A 17,529-nucleotide genomic window follows, 5' to 3' on the forward strand; every position below is an offset into this window, starting at 1 on the left:
AAATTACTCATCTAGAATCTAGACTATTCCAACTTCACCAGTAAAAAAACTGCAGGGACTGAATAAGTCTACTCCTGGAAGAATGAATCACTGCTTCTTCCTGAGAGGAAGCTGCCAACAGCTCTTGCGGGGGACACACACCAACAACACACACTTTACTCTGATGTCTGCTAAAGAAATCTCCTCTAGACTGTACTCACTTGGCTAGCAACTGACTCACTGAGATCATAGAATATTTTGGGTTGGGAGGGACTTTTAAAGGTCTTGTAGTCCAACCCCCCTGCAATGAGCAGGGACGTCTTCAACTAGATCAGGTAGTGCACACCCCTGTCCAACCTGGCCTTGAATGTTTCCAGGGATTATGCATCTCCCACCTCTCGGGGCAACCTGTTCCAGTGTTTCACCACCCTCATTGTAACAACCTTCTTTCTTTTATCTAATCCAAATTGACCCTTCCTCTGTTTAAAACCATTACCCCTTGTCATATCACAACAGGCCTTACTAAAAAGTTTGTCCCTGCCTTTCTTATAGGTCCCCTGAAGTACTGAAAGGCTGCATTAAGTTCTCCCTCAGAGCCCTCTCCTCTCCAGGCTGAACAATCTCAGCTCTCTCACCCTTTCCTCATAGAAGAGGTCCCGTAATCATCATCCCTTACATGATCTTGGTGTCCCTCCTCTGCACTCGCTCTAACAGGTTCATGTCCTTCCTGTGCTGGGGACCCTCAGAGCTGGATGCAGCACTGCAGGTGGGGTCTCACAAGGGCAGAGTAGAAGGATGGAATAGTCTCGCTCGTCCTGCTGGCCATGCTGCTTTTAACGTAGTCCAGGATATGGTTGGCTTTCTGGGTGGCAAGTGCCCATTGCTGGTGAGACAACTTCTCCTACACCACGGCACCTCATCTATGCTAAGCGTAATGATCAAAATATCTCAGCCAGTGACCGTGGCCAAATGCCTCGTGAATTACAGATGACTCAAAGCTTTGGTGGCCTCTGACATCGTGGAGCATGTGAAATCCCTGACACAGCTGCATGACCTGGCTCAGAAAGAGAAATGCCTTAGTGCGGTTCCACTGATTTCTCACTAAGTGTTCCCAGATGGTAGCAGATGGCTTTTCCTTCTGTTAAGGGTTCCCAGATGCAATGTGTAACAGCACTCCATGCCAACCACCTCTCCTACCCAACATCTGTGCAGATGTGTGGGAATGATTGCAATGCAGTATATGGACTGCAGTTATTAATATCAATGCTACTTTATCTTTTCCTTCAGTCTAGGAACTACAACTGCCCTCTGACACATCTATTATTGAGAACATATTGAGATAGATGAAAACCAGCTTGAGGAAGCTCAAGTCCAAACATACAGACATGACTTAGAGGAGAAAGCCTTTGGAGGACACAGTGAATCAAAGAATGAATGTATAGGTTTCTGGGATAGATTGGACGAGTCCAAGAAATAAAGAGGCTCATTTTGATCAGCAGCATTCCCATAATGACTGTAAGTTTGCAGGAGTCAAACCCCAGCACTCTTCTGCCCCTTCTATTTTTGCCACATGTGCCTTGCCTCCATGATGCCATTGAGTATAGGATGTGGCTATGTTGAATCATTCCCCTGCTTGGGAATCCTACACCTTGAGGAGCCCCAACCAAGTGTATTGGTAGTACTCACAGCCCTTGGTCAACACAAATGCCTGAAAGAGATTTGTCTTGGAGCAATTATCGTGATATTCTACCTTTGGGATGAAACATATTTTGTTGTCAGGCCTTAGGAAGACTGGAATTATTCAGCCTTTATGGGGTAACAGTCACTTTTGACAATTTGCCCATTTTACCATGGATCAGCACTTTTCACAGAACCTGCCATTTCTCTCATGAAACATAAACCCAGGCAAAACTTGAACCCTCGCTCCTTCCCCATCTTTCCAGGCCTTGTGTGTGTGTATAACCTCGAGAAAGAAATGCTCCTTCTCTACGGATTATCTCCGAGTCACTTAAGGCCGCTCGGAGGCAGGACGCAGCCATCTGGCGGTTCGGCTCCAGGGGCACCGGCCGTCCGCCCCCGCCGGTGGGAGGAGCGCCGAGCGGCCCCGACCCGCGGGCGGCCGGGATCGCGGGCGGCCGGGCGGGCGGAGCCACCGCGCCAGCGGCCAGCTGCGGGATGTCGCACGCGTCCCCTGTCGCCCGGCCCAGCAAGGCCAGCAACCCCCGCGCCTTCTTCGATGTGGACATCGGGGGCGAGCGAGGTGGGGAGGGGGCGCGGCGGGACCCGGGCGAACCCCCCGGGCCGGGGCGCGCTGTGCGGACCGCGCGGGGCCCGGGCCGGGCTGCAGGAGCGGCGGGAGCGGCTCCGGGCCGGGCCGCAGCGTTCAGGACACGGGGGGACCCCGGGCCGGGCCGGGCGCTGCCCCCGCGGGCTGCGAGCGCACAGCCCCGGCAGCGGGAGGAGGAGGAGGGCGGCCCCGCCGCGAACGGGCCTCCCCGCGGGGCTCTGTGCGCCCCCGCCAGAGCGAGCAGGCCCGAGGAGCACGGAGAGAAAGGCAACATGGCAGCACAGGCGCCCGGCCGGGGGTGCCGGGGCGATGCCGGGGGCGATGCCGGGGGCCGGGGCGATGCCGGGGGCGATGCCGGGGGCCGGGGCGCGCCCGCCGCCGCTGAGCCAGTGCCGCGCGTTCCCATGGCAGCCGCCCCCGCCCGCCCTCGCCTCCCGGAGCCGCCCGCGCGTGCGGCCGCTCCCGCGCCGCCTTCCACGTGCCGAGCGCGGCCTCGCTCGGAGCCAGCCCCCGAGCGCCCGCCCTGGGCCCCCGCCGTGGCCGGGGCACCTACCGCAGCACGGCGAGCCTTGCGTGGCTGCCCGCCCGGCCGCGGGGGGCTGCGGGGTGAGAGCGCGGGGAAGCTGGCAGCCCTGGTTCTCTTGGCAGCGCCAGTGCTGCCAGAGGTCATTCCAAAATCTGGGCAAACGGTCAAAATGGAAATAAGGAAAGAACAGCAAGTTAGCTGGGGTACTGCTTGAAAGCGTAGACTTAAAAAATTTGCGTGGATAGAGACTGCTTAAATCTTGTCAGGATATTGCCTTTCATTTATTCATTCTGTTACTCAGAAGAATAAAAGAAGAAAGTCTGTGAGATGATTTGCCTTTTATTGACTTTCAGTTGTCTAATTTGTTTTCATTCCTGTATTAATTACAATCAATATATTTACGTTTAGCTTCCGGTAGAGTGAAGTTATGTTAATTAATTGACTGTGAGGCTGATGAGAAAACAGGAGCATCAACTGATGGCAGCTGCTAGGAGTGAGAAATAACTCTGTGAGAAGCCAGTTTATGAAGGAGTGACAATTCGGCACAGAATGCATTTATTGGCTATTACAGGATCTGTTAGCTACTCAGGTTTAATTTCCTTCACTTAAAACATGGACAGCTTTGGATTTAACAATTGCTTGTGCTGTCTCTAACTGTAAATAGCCATTATTCACGTGCATATTAAGTACCACTGTGTCTTAGTAAAATTCAGGTTTAAGAGAGTGAAGAGTAAGATGTGTGTTTGGCATAAGCTTTTTTTTTGGATTAAAAGTCTCCACAAAGCAGTGTTTTTATATTGTATCTACTTTTGATTGAACGAACTACATCTATATTAAAATTGACATAAAATAAGTGTGCACATTAAAATACATAATTTGGCTTTAATATATGTGTGCGTGATTTTCCACACAGGTTTTTTTGGCAGAAAATGCATTTGGCATTTTCATTAGGTTTTGGCAGAATCTGTCTTTATTCCCCCTACATTATTCTTGACAGGGGAATTTGTTATTGGAAATAACCTTGCTAAAAACCCAATGGAACTCTGCCAGCAATTGCCATGGAGCAACCCCAAAATGGAAATTGAGTAGTAATCTAAATAATAATAACCATAAAGCTGGAAACATTAATTTCTTTGGATATAAAATGCTCAGTACATCGCCATGCCAAGGACAAGACTTAAAAATGTCTCATTCTCTTTGTCATTTCAGTTGGACGTATTGTCTTTGAATTATTTGCTGACGTTGTACCTAAAACTGCTGAGAATTTCCGTGCGTTATGTACAGGAGAAAAAGGAATAGGGCCTACCACTGGAAAACCTCTCCATTACAAAGGATGTCCTTTCCACAGAAGTAAGTTCTATGAAATCCTCTGTTTTCCTATTGATAACTAAAGTTGTCTGCCATGAGTATTTGAAATAATATTAAATAATATTTCAAGTACTTGTTAAATAACTTTACTGAAGGTGAGTTTTTGACTTTTTGATCCTCCTAATGACTTTGGTTCTTACCATGCGTTGATAGTAGTAAATGATAAATTTACTAGTAATTTTGCAAAACTAGTTTACTCTGAGTTGTAAACAGGTTGAAATGAATTTCAGGTAAAGGTTTAAGTGTCAAGTGATATCCACATAACTGAAAAGGAGTACTTAAGGGACACTTGGTAAATAAAAGATGGATTTTGGTCCCATTTAGGTGCTGGTGACACGTATTACTCTTCATCTTAGAGTTGTTTTTTTTTTCTTGTGCCTTCTGTGCCTTGCTGATACATTTTATAACTATTTTATTTTACAGTTATTAAGCAATTTATGGTCCAGGGTGGAGACTTCTCAAACCAAAATGGCACAGGTGGAGAAAGTATATACGGTGAAAAATTTGAAGATGAAAACTTTCATTATAAGGTACTCTATTGTAAACACTAATTCTTCAGTTTGTGAAGTTTCAGTGATGTTAATCCTGCTGCAGTAATAACAATTCTCAGCATTGGCACTAGCCATTTTCATATCATGTTATGTGTGATAGCATATGAGGGGACTCCTTAACAACACTGACTAAAAAACTTACAGACATCAACTATCCCATGGTTAAAGCAAAGCCCTGGTTGCAGTTGTACCTGCCCCCAAGAGTATTGTAGGAAAAAAAAAATACAGCAATCTCCACTAATCAGACATCAAAATCCTTTACCAAGTTCACAGAATCACAGAGTCAATTAGGGTGGAAAACACTTTCAGCATCAATGAGTCCAACCCTTGACCAAGCACCACCTTGTCAACTGGAGTATACCACTAAGTGCCACATACAGTCATGTCTTGAACACCTCCAGGGATGATAACTCCACCACTTCCCTGGGCAGCCCATTACAATGTTTAACAACCCTTTCTGTCAAGAAATTCCTCCCAATGTCCAACCTTAACCTTCCGTGGTGCAACTTGAGGCCATTTCCTCTTATTCTATTGCTGATTGCCAGGGAGAACAAGCCCCCCGCAGCCTTGCTTTCAGATAGTTGTAGAGAGTGATTAAGGTCACCCCCAAACCTTCTTTTTTCCAGGCTAAACAACCCCAGCTCCCTCAGCCACTCCTCATAGGACTTAAAGGACTTAAGTTTGGAGCAATAGTTGGAAATGTGACTCCAGTATTCATAATAAAGATAATTCCAGTTGTGTTTTCTGAAGTCTGACACTCTGGTGGTGCCCACAGCACTGCCGCTAACAGTATCTCTTCATTGGTACTTGTCACAGGATCTCTACCTCCCTGAAGATGACTTAGTGTCACTAGTTTTTTTTGTTCTTTGAGATCTGGAGGTAATTATGAATATGATGCAAGTGATTCCCATTTCTGTACTTCTTTGACTTCTCAGCTATAACAAATGTTGCCAAAGTGCCAGAGATGAGTTGAAGAACCCATTTGGATCCCATACAGAGTCTGAGAGCTTGATTCCTGTTACCTATTTGCCAAGTATGTTAGGATTTTACTGGGAGTTAAAATGCCTCTATTACGTAGAAATTCACTGGCTCTTGCACTTACTCCAGCAGCCCTGCAAAGCGTTCTCTGTCTTGTAAAACAAAGAGTTGTTTTTGTTGATGTTTGAGGACACTGGAACTGTTTGTTCGTCTATTGGTTGCATGGACTGTTGCAAATTGCAGTAAACTGCAAAACTTGTGTCAGTAGTCAGCTTATCTCAGATCAATCCCACTAGGCTTTTCTTGATGTCACTTCTCCAGCTCATGGCTCTGCTGTTGTGGAACACCCAACTTACACAATCCCCAAGCGCTGTTACTATGGCACAGTTTTGCAAGCCTTGGATCTATCAGAGAATCTGATTTTGTCCAGATTTTTTTGCTTGCTCTATAACCTTACAGAATGACAGCAGAAACCATCATGGGAAAGACACTCCATCTATCTGCAGTGTTTTTCAAAACACTCACAGCAAGAAAATGCATGAGTGACAACAGTTTTCTTTATAAAGAGAGACTTCCATAATTTGGGACTAATGTTGAGACTTGGTCCCAGACGAAATGAGGTTGTGTATAAATGTGAAGACTGAAGGCACCAGACTGCTCTCTATAACTTTCCAACTTCTGTCCCCCCACATCTTTACAGACAAAAGTAAACCTGCAGGCAGGTTTATAAGGCAACACCAGAACTTACTGTTACTTATTTTTTTGTTTACAATCCATTGCTGCCTAGCATTTGCTGTAATTGGGGAGAGAGGGGGGGAAAAACGTAAGATTTACAGCCCTTGGGCAGTGAAGCAGTGACCAGCCTCAAATGGTATTTGCAAAAATCTGCTATGGGGCAACCCTTCTGCTTGTTTGGCAGCAACTACAGTGCAAAATGTCAGTTACTTGTTTTGGAGGCTGCAATCCTACCAGCTGCCTTCTCTTGCTCTGGAACACAGGCTCCTCCATTATGTGCCATCTCTGACTCCCAGGGTGAGTTTCAAGGTTAGAACAGACAAAGCCAAGATTCCAGTAGCTTTCTGTTGGCTGGGTGTGATTCTGGGTCTCAGGTGTAGAACCTTTTCCCAGAGTTCCTACACCAAATCCTGACTCAAAGATTCAGACTTACTGTGCCTTATGACCAGATGAACAGTTCAGGCATGGAGTTCTCCCTACCACCATGGAAATCCAAACACTGTGTGGGAAAATAATTTTCAAAACAACAGGTTCCTTGAACTGGTAGAGAATGTAGGGAAAAACCAGATGCTTAAATATTGTCTCAGATTGTTATCTCAAACTAATCAACCTCCCATTGAGCTCTGAAGTCTGTTTCTATGTCCTCTGTGCTATCATAATTTATTTCCCCCCTCCTCCCCACAGTATCAAGTTTCTTAGCAATACCACAGCATGAATGCTTTAGATATGTACCAGTGTCTTGGTATAACATCCTGACTTACATTAAATGGAGTTCCTTGCACTTAATAACCAGATCAGCTTGGGGAGAATAATACCTTCATGGCTGGGTCACGCCAGTTAAACAAGACATTCACAATACATACAAAAACCAGATTTTTGCAGTACAGGTGAAAACAAAATAATCTATGTGATGGGACAAGAAAAGTCTTCATTCAAAAAAGGAAAAAGTACTTGGAAGAAGCAAGATAAACAGTATCTTCTTACACTGAGCTGTTTAACAATTTTTTTTTAGTCTGTGGCCTAGTGGCTTAAGTGGCAAAATAATTAGGTGGTTAAAAATCCCAACAGATTGAAAACTGTGTCTCTAGGAAAGTGGAGAAGATTAAAAAAATGCCCAACCAAAACCACCAACCCATAAATAATAAAGGACCATAGTCCTCTAAACTCCACAGTTCTACACCATACTTCATGTGAGTAGCCCTTATAAAATTAACATAACATACCCATCTTAGCCGTATAACACTGAAGTTGGTTTCAGGGGTTGTTAGCCTCATTTCTTAAGGCCAGTGGTCTTAAATAATTCAGTGAGGAGTTTCACATGTTTCTCAGGTGATCTGCCTAAACTCAGCAGCTGTGCAGGGGATGGAGTGTAGAAGCAGCAGACAGGTGTTACAGCATTAAGTCACATGTGGCTGTGCTTGCTGGATTGGTAGGGAGCAAGTAAAGACCCAGTGCTGAGCATTTGCCCTCTTCAGTCACAGGAGGTAATATTAATTGCCAGCTGTATGTACCTGTCTGGTTTACCAAGTTGTTATGGCTGTCCTGGCTATGTTTATGAACAGCCTTACAGAATCTTCCATATGACTTTATAACAGACATTTTAAATGTTGATGGTGCTTTTCTTTTTCCCCCAATGCAGCATGATAAACCAGGTCTGCTGAGCATGGCAAATGCAGGACCTGGTACTAATGGCTCTCAGTTCTTTATTACAACGGTGCCTACTTCTCACCTGGATGGGAAACATGTGGTGTTTGGCCAAGTGATCAAAGGAATGGGTGTAGTTAAAATACTAGAAAACGTTGAAGTAAAAGGAGAAAATCCTGCTAAGGTAAGCAAAATGCAAAGCACTGAGAGATGTTTATTATTTCATTATATGATGCATAATAATTTCTTTTAAATGCTTGGTGTAATATTTAGAACAATTAAGTGTTAGCCAGTTATTTTTACTAACTGGTAATTTCCATTTTACTGTCCTTGTTAAGAGGCTTTTGTTCCTGCACTGTACATTTCCCTTGCACAAACCATTTATTGTTCAACACAGCTGCGAGGGTGGAAGCCTTTGCTAGAAGTGTAGGACGGGTGATGAAATTAAAAGGTGGAATTCACAATCCCGCCTAAATGATATGTAATTCTTGTAATTTTTATGTCAGAAGTCATGTTTCTGAAAAAGCAGTTGGTGTGTAGGTCATACCAGTTTGTGGGTGTTTGACAAATTAATACCTCTGTAACTTTAAAAGACTTGGCAGTTGAAGAAAAACCATATTCTCTAATGTAGTAGAACTTCCATGTCTTGTGTTTTGCTGCACTTCAGCTTGCTGCCAGTTCCTCTTCCAGCCTCTCCGGGAAGCGTGGGTATGGTGTTTTTGGAATGCTGCTCCTCTGAACGCGACACTTTGTGTGATAAAAACCTTTTGATGAGGACAGGCTAATGATGTGATGGGTTTCTGAAATAAATGCACCCAAACAACAGATGAAAAAGCCTTTTTATGGAATTTCAAAAATTTCAAAGAGCACTTGGAAGTTACGGGTTTTTTTAAAAATTGTCTTAATAAGCAATACTGCTATTTACACTTGATTTTTTCAGTTATGTGTTATCGCTGAATGTGGAGAGCTAAAGGAAGGAGATGATTGGGGAATTATTCCCCAGGATGGATCTGGAGATGCTCATCCAGATTTTCCTGAAGATTCAGATATAGACTTGAAAGATGTAAGTATTTTTCTTCTTAGGTATTTTACAGATTGCAAAACCTGTAGGTAGTCTGAGTTAGATGGTGGCTGTGATGATGTTCATTAAACTTTTTTCTTAAGAATGGATCGAGGTCCTGATTAAATGGTGACATTCTATTTTAAGAAAGAGAAGGCTGTGGGAAGGGATTGTTATGTCTTTTTTTTCAGTGCTAATTGCAGTCAGTGTTTTTTCCCCAGCAACTAAAACCTCAATAACTTACAATTGTCACACTTATTTTCTGTTCTTGGCTTCCTTTTACTTTTGTTTGTGCTTTAGTGTCAAATTGCAATTACTAGAACTCCAACCTGCAGATGACTAACTTAATGTTGTTACCTACACCCTTCTTCTGTGCCATTTTTTAAATACCCACTCTTTAACAAACTCTGCCCCACTGATTAGAAATAAAGGATCAGCCTTTTAAAAAGATTTTTACTACATCAGAGCTGCCTGTTCTCAATTCCCAGCAGCTGTTTACTTTTTAGATTGTTCAAGCTGAAGGAAGATCTGTTGTTGGGAGTTAGGGAGAGGACTGGTGAAAGCAGCTCATCTGCAGGTTTTTACTTTCTCATGAAGGTGAACTACAGAAACTCTGTAAATCAAACAGTGATTTGTGAGAGGGGGAAGAAAAGGGGGATGCATGTGTAGATTCCAAATAGAGAATTAGAATAGTAAAAATCCATTTGAGCTAGAAAATAAACTCCTCGGCTATTGAGAAGCACTTGGACTTACAAAATATTTTTGGATAGCATTTCACGTGGTGCAGAATTGAAGTTGGCAGGTGCCTGTGTCCTTTAACTTAAAACTTGTTCATATAAACCAGCTGCAGAAACCATGGTGAGATTGGTCTCACACTGATCAGTTTTTTTCAAGGTTACTAATTCTAGTAGGGTAGAAGTGTAAACGGATAGTATTACAAATGGCAACATATATATATTTGACAGAGCTTAACACAACTGTGGTATAGACAGCAGTAATTATAAACTATTGCCACTGGAAAAGTAACTTGAAATGTATATGATTCTGGAAATAGAAATGATGAATTTGGTAAAGACAGGCAGTTGTTCCTTTTCTCCTTCCATTCGTATTTTAAATGTTCAGAGAGAAGGACAATTATGTTGATATGACTTCCAGTTTGAGAGTGTGCAGAGTTCACATGAGTGGTACTGTTTTGAGAAGCAGAAGACAACATTTAATCAGGAATAAGACAGTCTTGGTTTGTAGGAACCCAGAGTGCCAAGAATATTTCTCTGCCTGAAGGGTTTTTACCCCCCTGAACAACACTGTTTTAACCTCCAACCTTGGAAAAAACTGCTTAGATCAGACAAGGACTAGAAAATACAATGGTGTGAATTAGGTGATAGACTACTATGTAAGATTGTCACAGAGTGAAAATTTAGAGTTTTGGGCTTCTCTTTGTAGTAAATAGATAAGAGCAAAAAAAAATCAAAATGGAGGATTGCTGTTGTTCTCCAAACCTTCTTCTTCTACTACTCCATATTCTGCAATAAAAGTAATTTGGGATGATTGGACAAAGAATTCCGCAGTTCCTAGTCGTGTTACTGAATAATTGGTAGGAAAGTGAAAATAATGTACGTTTTTAGTAACCATTGGTTAAATATCTTTAAAAGGCTGTGTCAATCTTGATAGTGGGACTTCTCTCCTGCTTTCTTTGCTCTATGTTATGCCTGGGTCATGCTGGTGGCTCTGTTCCTCTGCTAAGACTTAATGAACAACTATCTGGCAGCACTGCAACTCCAGGAAAAGTCTAGGTTTATTCTTGGAAACTCCTTGCAAGGACTTTTGAAATATTCTCTCCCATCAGGAGGGATTTGATTTACGGCACGGTTCAGTGTCATTGGTTGAATACTTTGATTGTTAGCATATCTTCTTTTCTTTGACTAATGGTCAACACTTTTATATATAGCCCTGTGTGGGTAACAGCATTAAGGGAAAGAGCTGGACTGCTATGTCTTCTCTAGTACTTTCTCACCTTTTATACTGTAGAAAACTCACTAGGAATTTCATCTTTCAGACATTTGTGTTACATAAAGTACAGAATATCACAGAAGTGGTTTGAAGGTAGTATTTTGTCTAAAATTGGAGTATTTCTATTCTGAGATTTTATAAACCTTGAAAGAGTATGGACCTGGGACTGTACTGTTAAACATTAGTTAATTCAAGACTTCTTTCGAAAATACATTCATACTTTATATTTCCCATCTATTTTATTAGGTTGACAAGATTGTGGCCATAGCAGAAGACACAAAGAATATAGGAAATACTTTCTTCAAATCGCAAAATTGGGCAATGGCAGCTAAAAAGTATAGTAAAAGTTTACGGTAAGGCTCTCATCACTCAATCAGGTAGTTCCTGTAACCCAAATTAATACTGCTATTAAGCAATGATTTCTGCATTTAAAAGGTGCCTGGTGCAGTGCTCTTTCCTTTTTTAAACAAAGAGCCTTCTGAATCTGGAAAACATCTGGTTGATTTTTAGCTACTTAATCAAGTAGGTCTTCTACTCATTGCTAGGTAAGAGCTATAGGCAGGAAGTACTGCTTAGAGCTGACTAAATGCTCTTTTTATAACACTCTTGCTGTGCTGGTGCGTACCTGGGAAGAAGAGCACAGTGGTATCCAGGGTAGTTAATGGACAGCAAGGGAGGGAACTACTTTTTTTAAAAAAAGTTTTATAATTTACAAAAAGCAATAGGTTCAGGAACTTGGTAAATTCAAAAGACAAATGTGGCCCTTATTCATTCATTACTATTTTTTTTTCTGAGGGTCCATACCATCATCCTGACTCCATGTATAATTCAGACTTGCCTTCCAAACCATGGTCTTTTTGCTTTTGTTTCTATACTGCTCCTTTCTTGTTTTCATGCTTTTTGCTTTGAGTATATGGACATCTCCTAAAAATAAAGTTATACTTCCTGACCTTTATCCCAACGTTCTTAATGATCACTGGTTAAGCAGCAGTAACAATAATGAAAGAAAAAAATTCAAGCATATTTAATGCTTCAGCTGAGTTTTTAGCAGACTGGGTTTCAAATAAATGACATCTTTCTGAGGCATAAAATGAATCCTTTAATTGCAGATATTAACCCAAGATGCAATGTGTCAACCTGCCCTCAAAAAGCCCATCATAGAAACAGAAACCCCAAAGTAAAAAGGATTCCTATGCAAACCTGCTGAAAATCATACATAAAAAAGGCTGGATTGGATCTTTAAGGATCTTTGTGTTGTAGCTGTCCATTTTCTCTCCCTATTCTTAGGTAAATGCCAGGTAGAGTTATACTATCCCTTAAAATTAGGTGTCTTGCTCACTTTTAAGCACACCCAGTGAAGGGTCTTCCTGTCTGAGCTTCTTTGGTGCTTATTTGCCCTTGTAGGTGGAAAGCATAGTAATTCTTCTAGACTAAACAAATCTGATCTTTCCAGCTCTTCCCAGTAGGCCATACTTGTATGGATGTGCTGTGTTATTGTATCTCAGAATCTAACACTTCATGTAGGATGGTGACCTTTAGCTGCACTTCACCAGAACTGATAGGAATAGAATAGCTCTTACCAGGGTATCCCATGGCTTACATACAGTTCCACCTGGCACACCATCTGACAATGCTGACTTTTTCTTTTCACCTACAGTAACTATTACAATTTCTGTTCTTTTTCTTGTTCTGTTGCTTCTTAGCCTTTTTTTTAAAAAATATTTTATATATTAGAATTGACCCCTTTTTTTTGTAAGAAAAATATGTTACTTCTTGCTATCTCCTGTGATACTCACTTCACTGATTTCTTTGACTTGAAAGCTCTAATTTTATTTCCAAAATGGTTGCAGTCTTTCATGTTTTGGTGTGATTTATAAATATTATACATGTGTTCCATTTGTTTTGAACATAATATAGATTTGGGTTATAACTCCCCTTACCTTTTTACTCTTTTTTCTTTTTCTTCTGGTTCTCATCTTTTGCATGATGCCCAGCAACTGGAACAAGCACTGGGACTGCATCTAATTTACTTTTTAAGTGTTGCTTATTTCTGTGATCCAAAGGTTGTATACAAACAACAAAAAAGACAGGGCATGCAAAAATTGAACTTACATAGGCACGGATCTGCAAAGACTGCATTAATTCATGGCATGCTTAAATTGTGCAAGCACAATTTTTGTTTTTTAAATAACACCCACAAAGGTTCTGTCAAATAGGCCCTTAAGGAGTTAAAACTTTTGTATCCACAGCAGACCTTTACCACTTGAAATAAAAACCAGACAGCATTAGCACATTGAAAATGAAGAAATTTGCTTTTGAAACAGATGCAGTAACTGTTGTGGCTCAGTCCTGAACTAGTGTCAGTTTTGAAGTTCAGGAAAAGTCATGAAGGAAGACAGTGGGAAGAAGGTGGTGTTACTAATGCTCATAAACCACACTCCTTTACAAAGCAAAGTTAGCTTCAGATTTTAGCCACAAATGCCTAAGCTAATTAAAAAGTCATTGAGGGAACTGAAGAAGAGATGAAGTTTCCTGTGAACATGGAAGGTGCAGTGGTGGTGTTGATTTTTTGGCACTGATGAGCAACGTGTCTTTTGAGAATAAACTAAAATAAACTCTACTTTCCTGCAGTAGAATAGTACTTTTGTCTAAGAAAAAGGATGTGCTAGTACAGTGGAGGACTGAGAGTTACAGGAAAATATTTCTTGGTGAGTTGATTGGTTTTTGTTAGGGTGGGTTTTATATATTTAGTTTAATAAAGATTTGTAATAGTTGAATTGAAGCTACTTTAGAAGTAGTGTGGATAGGCCAGTTCACACGTATCTGTGGAGAGATAGCTAAGGGCAGGACAAAATAGAAGTTGCATCACTAATACATGTTGTGTGTGAATCTGTTTTTCTGCAGGTATGTAGAAGCTTCTGAAGCAGTGGCAGAGGAGGCAGACAAACCAAAGTTAAAGACTGTTGCTTTGACCTGTGTTCTAAACATCGGTGCTTGCAAACTAAAACTGTCAGATTGGCAGGGAGCAATTGAGAGCTGTTCAGAGGTAAATGTAATGTTGAGTATTTTGGTCAAGAATTGGCCTGTATAGGACTACAAAGCTTTTTTAAAAGAGTCTTCTGACAGGCTTATGATTTGAAAGTAAACACGTAGAAGTAGAAGCTCATGGTGAAGTTAGTACTAACTTTCCAATATGTGGCTTTTAAAAAAGATTTTGAAATTGGAATGAATCATTACAAAACAAACAAACAAAAGAGGCCTATTGCTTACTGCCAGAAAAATGCACATCGTTGTCAGTTTGGTTTGCAGAGCTGCTTCTTACATTACAAAGAGTTAAACTGTGTTCAGTGAAAGAGGAACACTTTTCTCTGGAAGACTAGTATGAGCATAATATTTTACCTGCTTCTAGATTTGATGGCTTCGTATTTTATTCATGGCAGTGACTTCTAACTAAATAACTAACCTTCCAGGTAGGCTTAGTGGTGAAATAAAATGACTGAATAGGAAGAAAAAACCCAAGGTAATGATAGATATGGAAAAAAAGAAACCAGTAGAATTAAAGAGAAAAAAAGGAACCATAATGTGGGCATAGTGCAAATTTAGTAAATTTGTATTCAATTAATTCAATAAAACTCTAGTATTTTGAAGGAAACAGAGGAAAGAATGCTCTTATCTGTTAGCAAAGGATCCTGAGCAGCATCTCCTAGGGCTTCATGCTGAAAGCAGGAGTCTCAGCTAATCTGTGTGTGAGGTCATTAGAAAGCTGGCTTGCTGTCTAGCCTGCTGATGGGGGAAAACTTTCATAAACCTATATTCAGAAATGGGGAATGAGGAAAGAAGAAAATAGGAAAACTGTGTCATGTGATACCTCTCACCTAGAAAACAGTAAAAACAGAAACAGAAGTGTTACAGGTGGAAATTACTACCACTACTAATAGTACTTGCCATTTTTTTTTAAGATTAAAGAACTGTTAGATAAAGGCAACTCCATAGCTATAATAGCCTTCTGTAAGGTATTTAGCTTATGTCTCATAACTGTGTCAGTGCTTTAATCAGAACACTGGTTTCCTAAAATTAGCTAATAAAGTTCTAGGTAATTGTTAATGAGAAACTATATACTTTCACTTTTATGATTTCACAAGGCCCAAAGCAATTTAAATTAACAGCCTGGGTACATGAATTGTTTGGTGTAAATAAGGAATTATGAACAGCTGTACCTGTTCAAACAAACCTTGCTTTGAAATAGCTGTACACACAGTGGTCAAGGTAAAACCAAAGAATGCTGCCTCTCTGTATACAATCCAGACAATTAATTCTTGACACAGAAGAGGCTGAAGGCTTTATAGTAGAGGAGCACCCACAGTAATACTTCCTTCATATTAACAGCCAATACCCAAGTGATTTAAAAAATAAGGATGTGTTGTCTATTAATGATTTAAAGTTAATAAATTAAATTAACAAAGCAACAAATTGCTGTGAAGACATTTCCTCTAAACACTAAGAAACTATATTCTTTCAAATAATAAGGACACACTATAGAACTAACTGCAATAAAAGTGTCACCTTTGCAGGCAAGATAAGGTAACTGCTAGCTGACCAAATTATTTTATACATTCTGAAAAAAATAATCAAAGTAATCCAATAGTGGAATAATCTCTGTGCCCAGCCACTGTATTTTGTATTTTGATATTGTCATATTAGAGCTGGCATATACACATTATTGAAAACATTCAGCTCAGAAAAGGCGTAATGACTGGAACTTGGCAAAGTTCCTGAAGCAGGATGAGATGGATTCCTTGCATGTATCTTTCTAGCCCACAGTGAAAACAACCTTCACAGGAAATCTCTGTGTTTTATTTATGATGCCATTCGAGGAGGTTTTGGTGTGAAGGAAGGAGCTGCAATAGAGAGTTGCACTGTGAGACTCAGGGTTAGGATAATTTGAACTGCAGCAACTCCTTAGCCTTGACAGCTATCTATACACACACACAGCTGTTCCATTTGGGCCTCGTGCATGCTCATCCTTCACAAAGACCACTTTTGGTGCAGTGGTACTGAAGCTGATTACTTGCTATTCAGTGTGCTGCATTATAGCATTCCTTTTTACACAGTTAATGTTTTGACAGCTTACCCTCAAACCAACTGTGAAGATTGTCTGCTGGTGTGAATTGTGCCATTTGTGGAGATGGGAGGCTGTGAAGTATAAGAAATGTTAATGTGACAATTTTATTAAATTTACAGGCTCTTAAAATAGATCCAGCAAATACTAAAGCTCTCTACAGACGGGCTCAAGGATGGCAGGGAATAAAAGATCTCGATCAAGCACTGGTAATGATCATTTTTTTTCCCTCCTTTTAAATTTAAAATTCCATCAGATCATTAATGGCTATTTTTCTTTTATTTAAGGCTGATCTTAAAAAGGCTCATGAAATAGCCCCTGAAGACAAAGGTAAAATAAGCTGTTTCTTTTTAAATTCCCTTAAGAATTTAACGAAGTATCCAGGGTAGTGTTCAGTTGGAATTCAAACCAGTGTGCTGCCTAAAATGCTGGCTTCTTCAACACTGATGTTCTGAGCACAGAACCCACTGAGGTGGAAAACCTGATTTTATACAGCAGTGATAATTCTGCTGCACTGGAAAACCTGCTTATGTAGGTCAGCAGCATTTCTCTTGAACTATGTCTGTATCTCACAGGGCTCTTATTAGCTTAATTTCCTGGTCTAATTGGGTGAGGCTTTTAGCTCCTAAGTTCTGTGTTGGCACACACTATGCTTGCTACACACTCCTCTACGTGGTTACCTTACCAGGTGAGACACAGCAAGGGATCAAGCTTTTTGCTGCTAGTATCTGACCTAATCAAAGATTAAATGCAGTTTTATTAAATAACCTAGGTGAGTTCCAGCAGTGAGCTGGTGTTAACCTATGAGGAGACCTAATGTAAAGAGATTACTGTAACTCTGTCATTTTCTTTTTGAGCAGCTATCCAGACAGAAACACTCAAAATCAAGCAGAAGATAAAAGCCCAAAAGGAGAAAGAGAAAGCAGCTTATGCTAAAATGTTTGCTTGATTTTTTTTCCCTAAACATTTAAATCTATGCACTAACTCATGCAAAAGGATAAATGGAGCTGCTTCTTTCATTTGCCCTCTGCTGCAGTTTTCAGTGTTTACAACACAAAAGTCTAATAATAAAGACAAACTGTTCAAAGGTGATGTGGTTTTCTTTTTTTTTTTAAGCTGTAGTAACTTGTCTTGTGCAACTAAAGTATTTTTCTAATGTGTAAAGCCATGGTGGTTGTTTTCACAGCTTAATAGTGCTTCCTAAGCAGCTTGGTTTCACATGAAGACAATTTAGGCATCTTCATTGTTTCTATTAGAGCAGCCTGATTTCTT

General features: G+C 40.9%; 1 protein-coding gene across 1 annotated transcript; it reads left to right on the top strand.

The window, feature by feature from the left end:
• Nucleotides 1-2,097: 2,097 nt before the first annotated feature.
• Nucleotides 2,098-17,349, top strand: PPID (peptidylprolyl isomerase D). Its single transcript, XM_039550713.1, has 10 exons — nt 2,098-2,239; nt 4,002-4,142; nt 4,584-4,690; nt 8,064-8,252; nt 9,009-9,131; nt 11,385-11,491; nt 14,043-14,184; nt 16,380-16,466; nt 16,545-16,587; nt 17,118-17,349. The coding sequence occupies exons 1-10, from the start codon at nt 2,155-2,157 to the stop codon at nt 17,204-17,206; spliced, it is 1,113 nt and encodes a 370-aa protein (XP_039406647.1). The 5' UTR covers nt 2,098-2,154; the 3' UTR covers nt 17,207-17,349.
• Nucleotides 17,350-17,529: the final 180 nt, after the last annotated feature.

Source organism: Corvus cornix, chromosome 4 (genome assembly GCF_000738735.6).
Source record: "Corvus cornix cornix isolate S_Up_H32 chromosome 4, ASM73873v5, whole genome shotgun sequence".
Lineage (NCBI taxonomy): Eukaryota > Metazoa > Chordata > Aves > Passeriformes > Corvidae > Corvus > Corvus cornix.

What these genes read in the sequence shown, in the direction of transcription:
- PPID (XM_039550713.1), top strand. Translation starts at nt 2,155, where the DNA reads ATGTCGCACGCGTCCCCTGTCGCCCGGCCCAGCAAGGCCAGCAACCCC. An exon ending in AAGTATAGTAAAAGTTTACG is followed by an intron (nt 11,492 to 14,042) that starts GTAAGGCTCTCA and finishes GTTTTTCTGCAG; the next exon opens with GTATGTAGAAGCTTCTGAAG. An exon ending in AATAGCCCCTGAAGACAAAG is followed by an intron (nt 16,588 to 17,117) that starts GTAAAATAAGCT and finishes CTTTTTGAGCAG; the next exon opens with CTATCCAGACAGAAACACTC.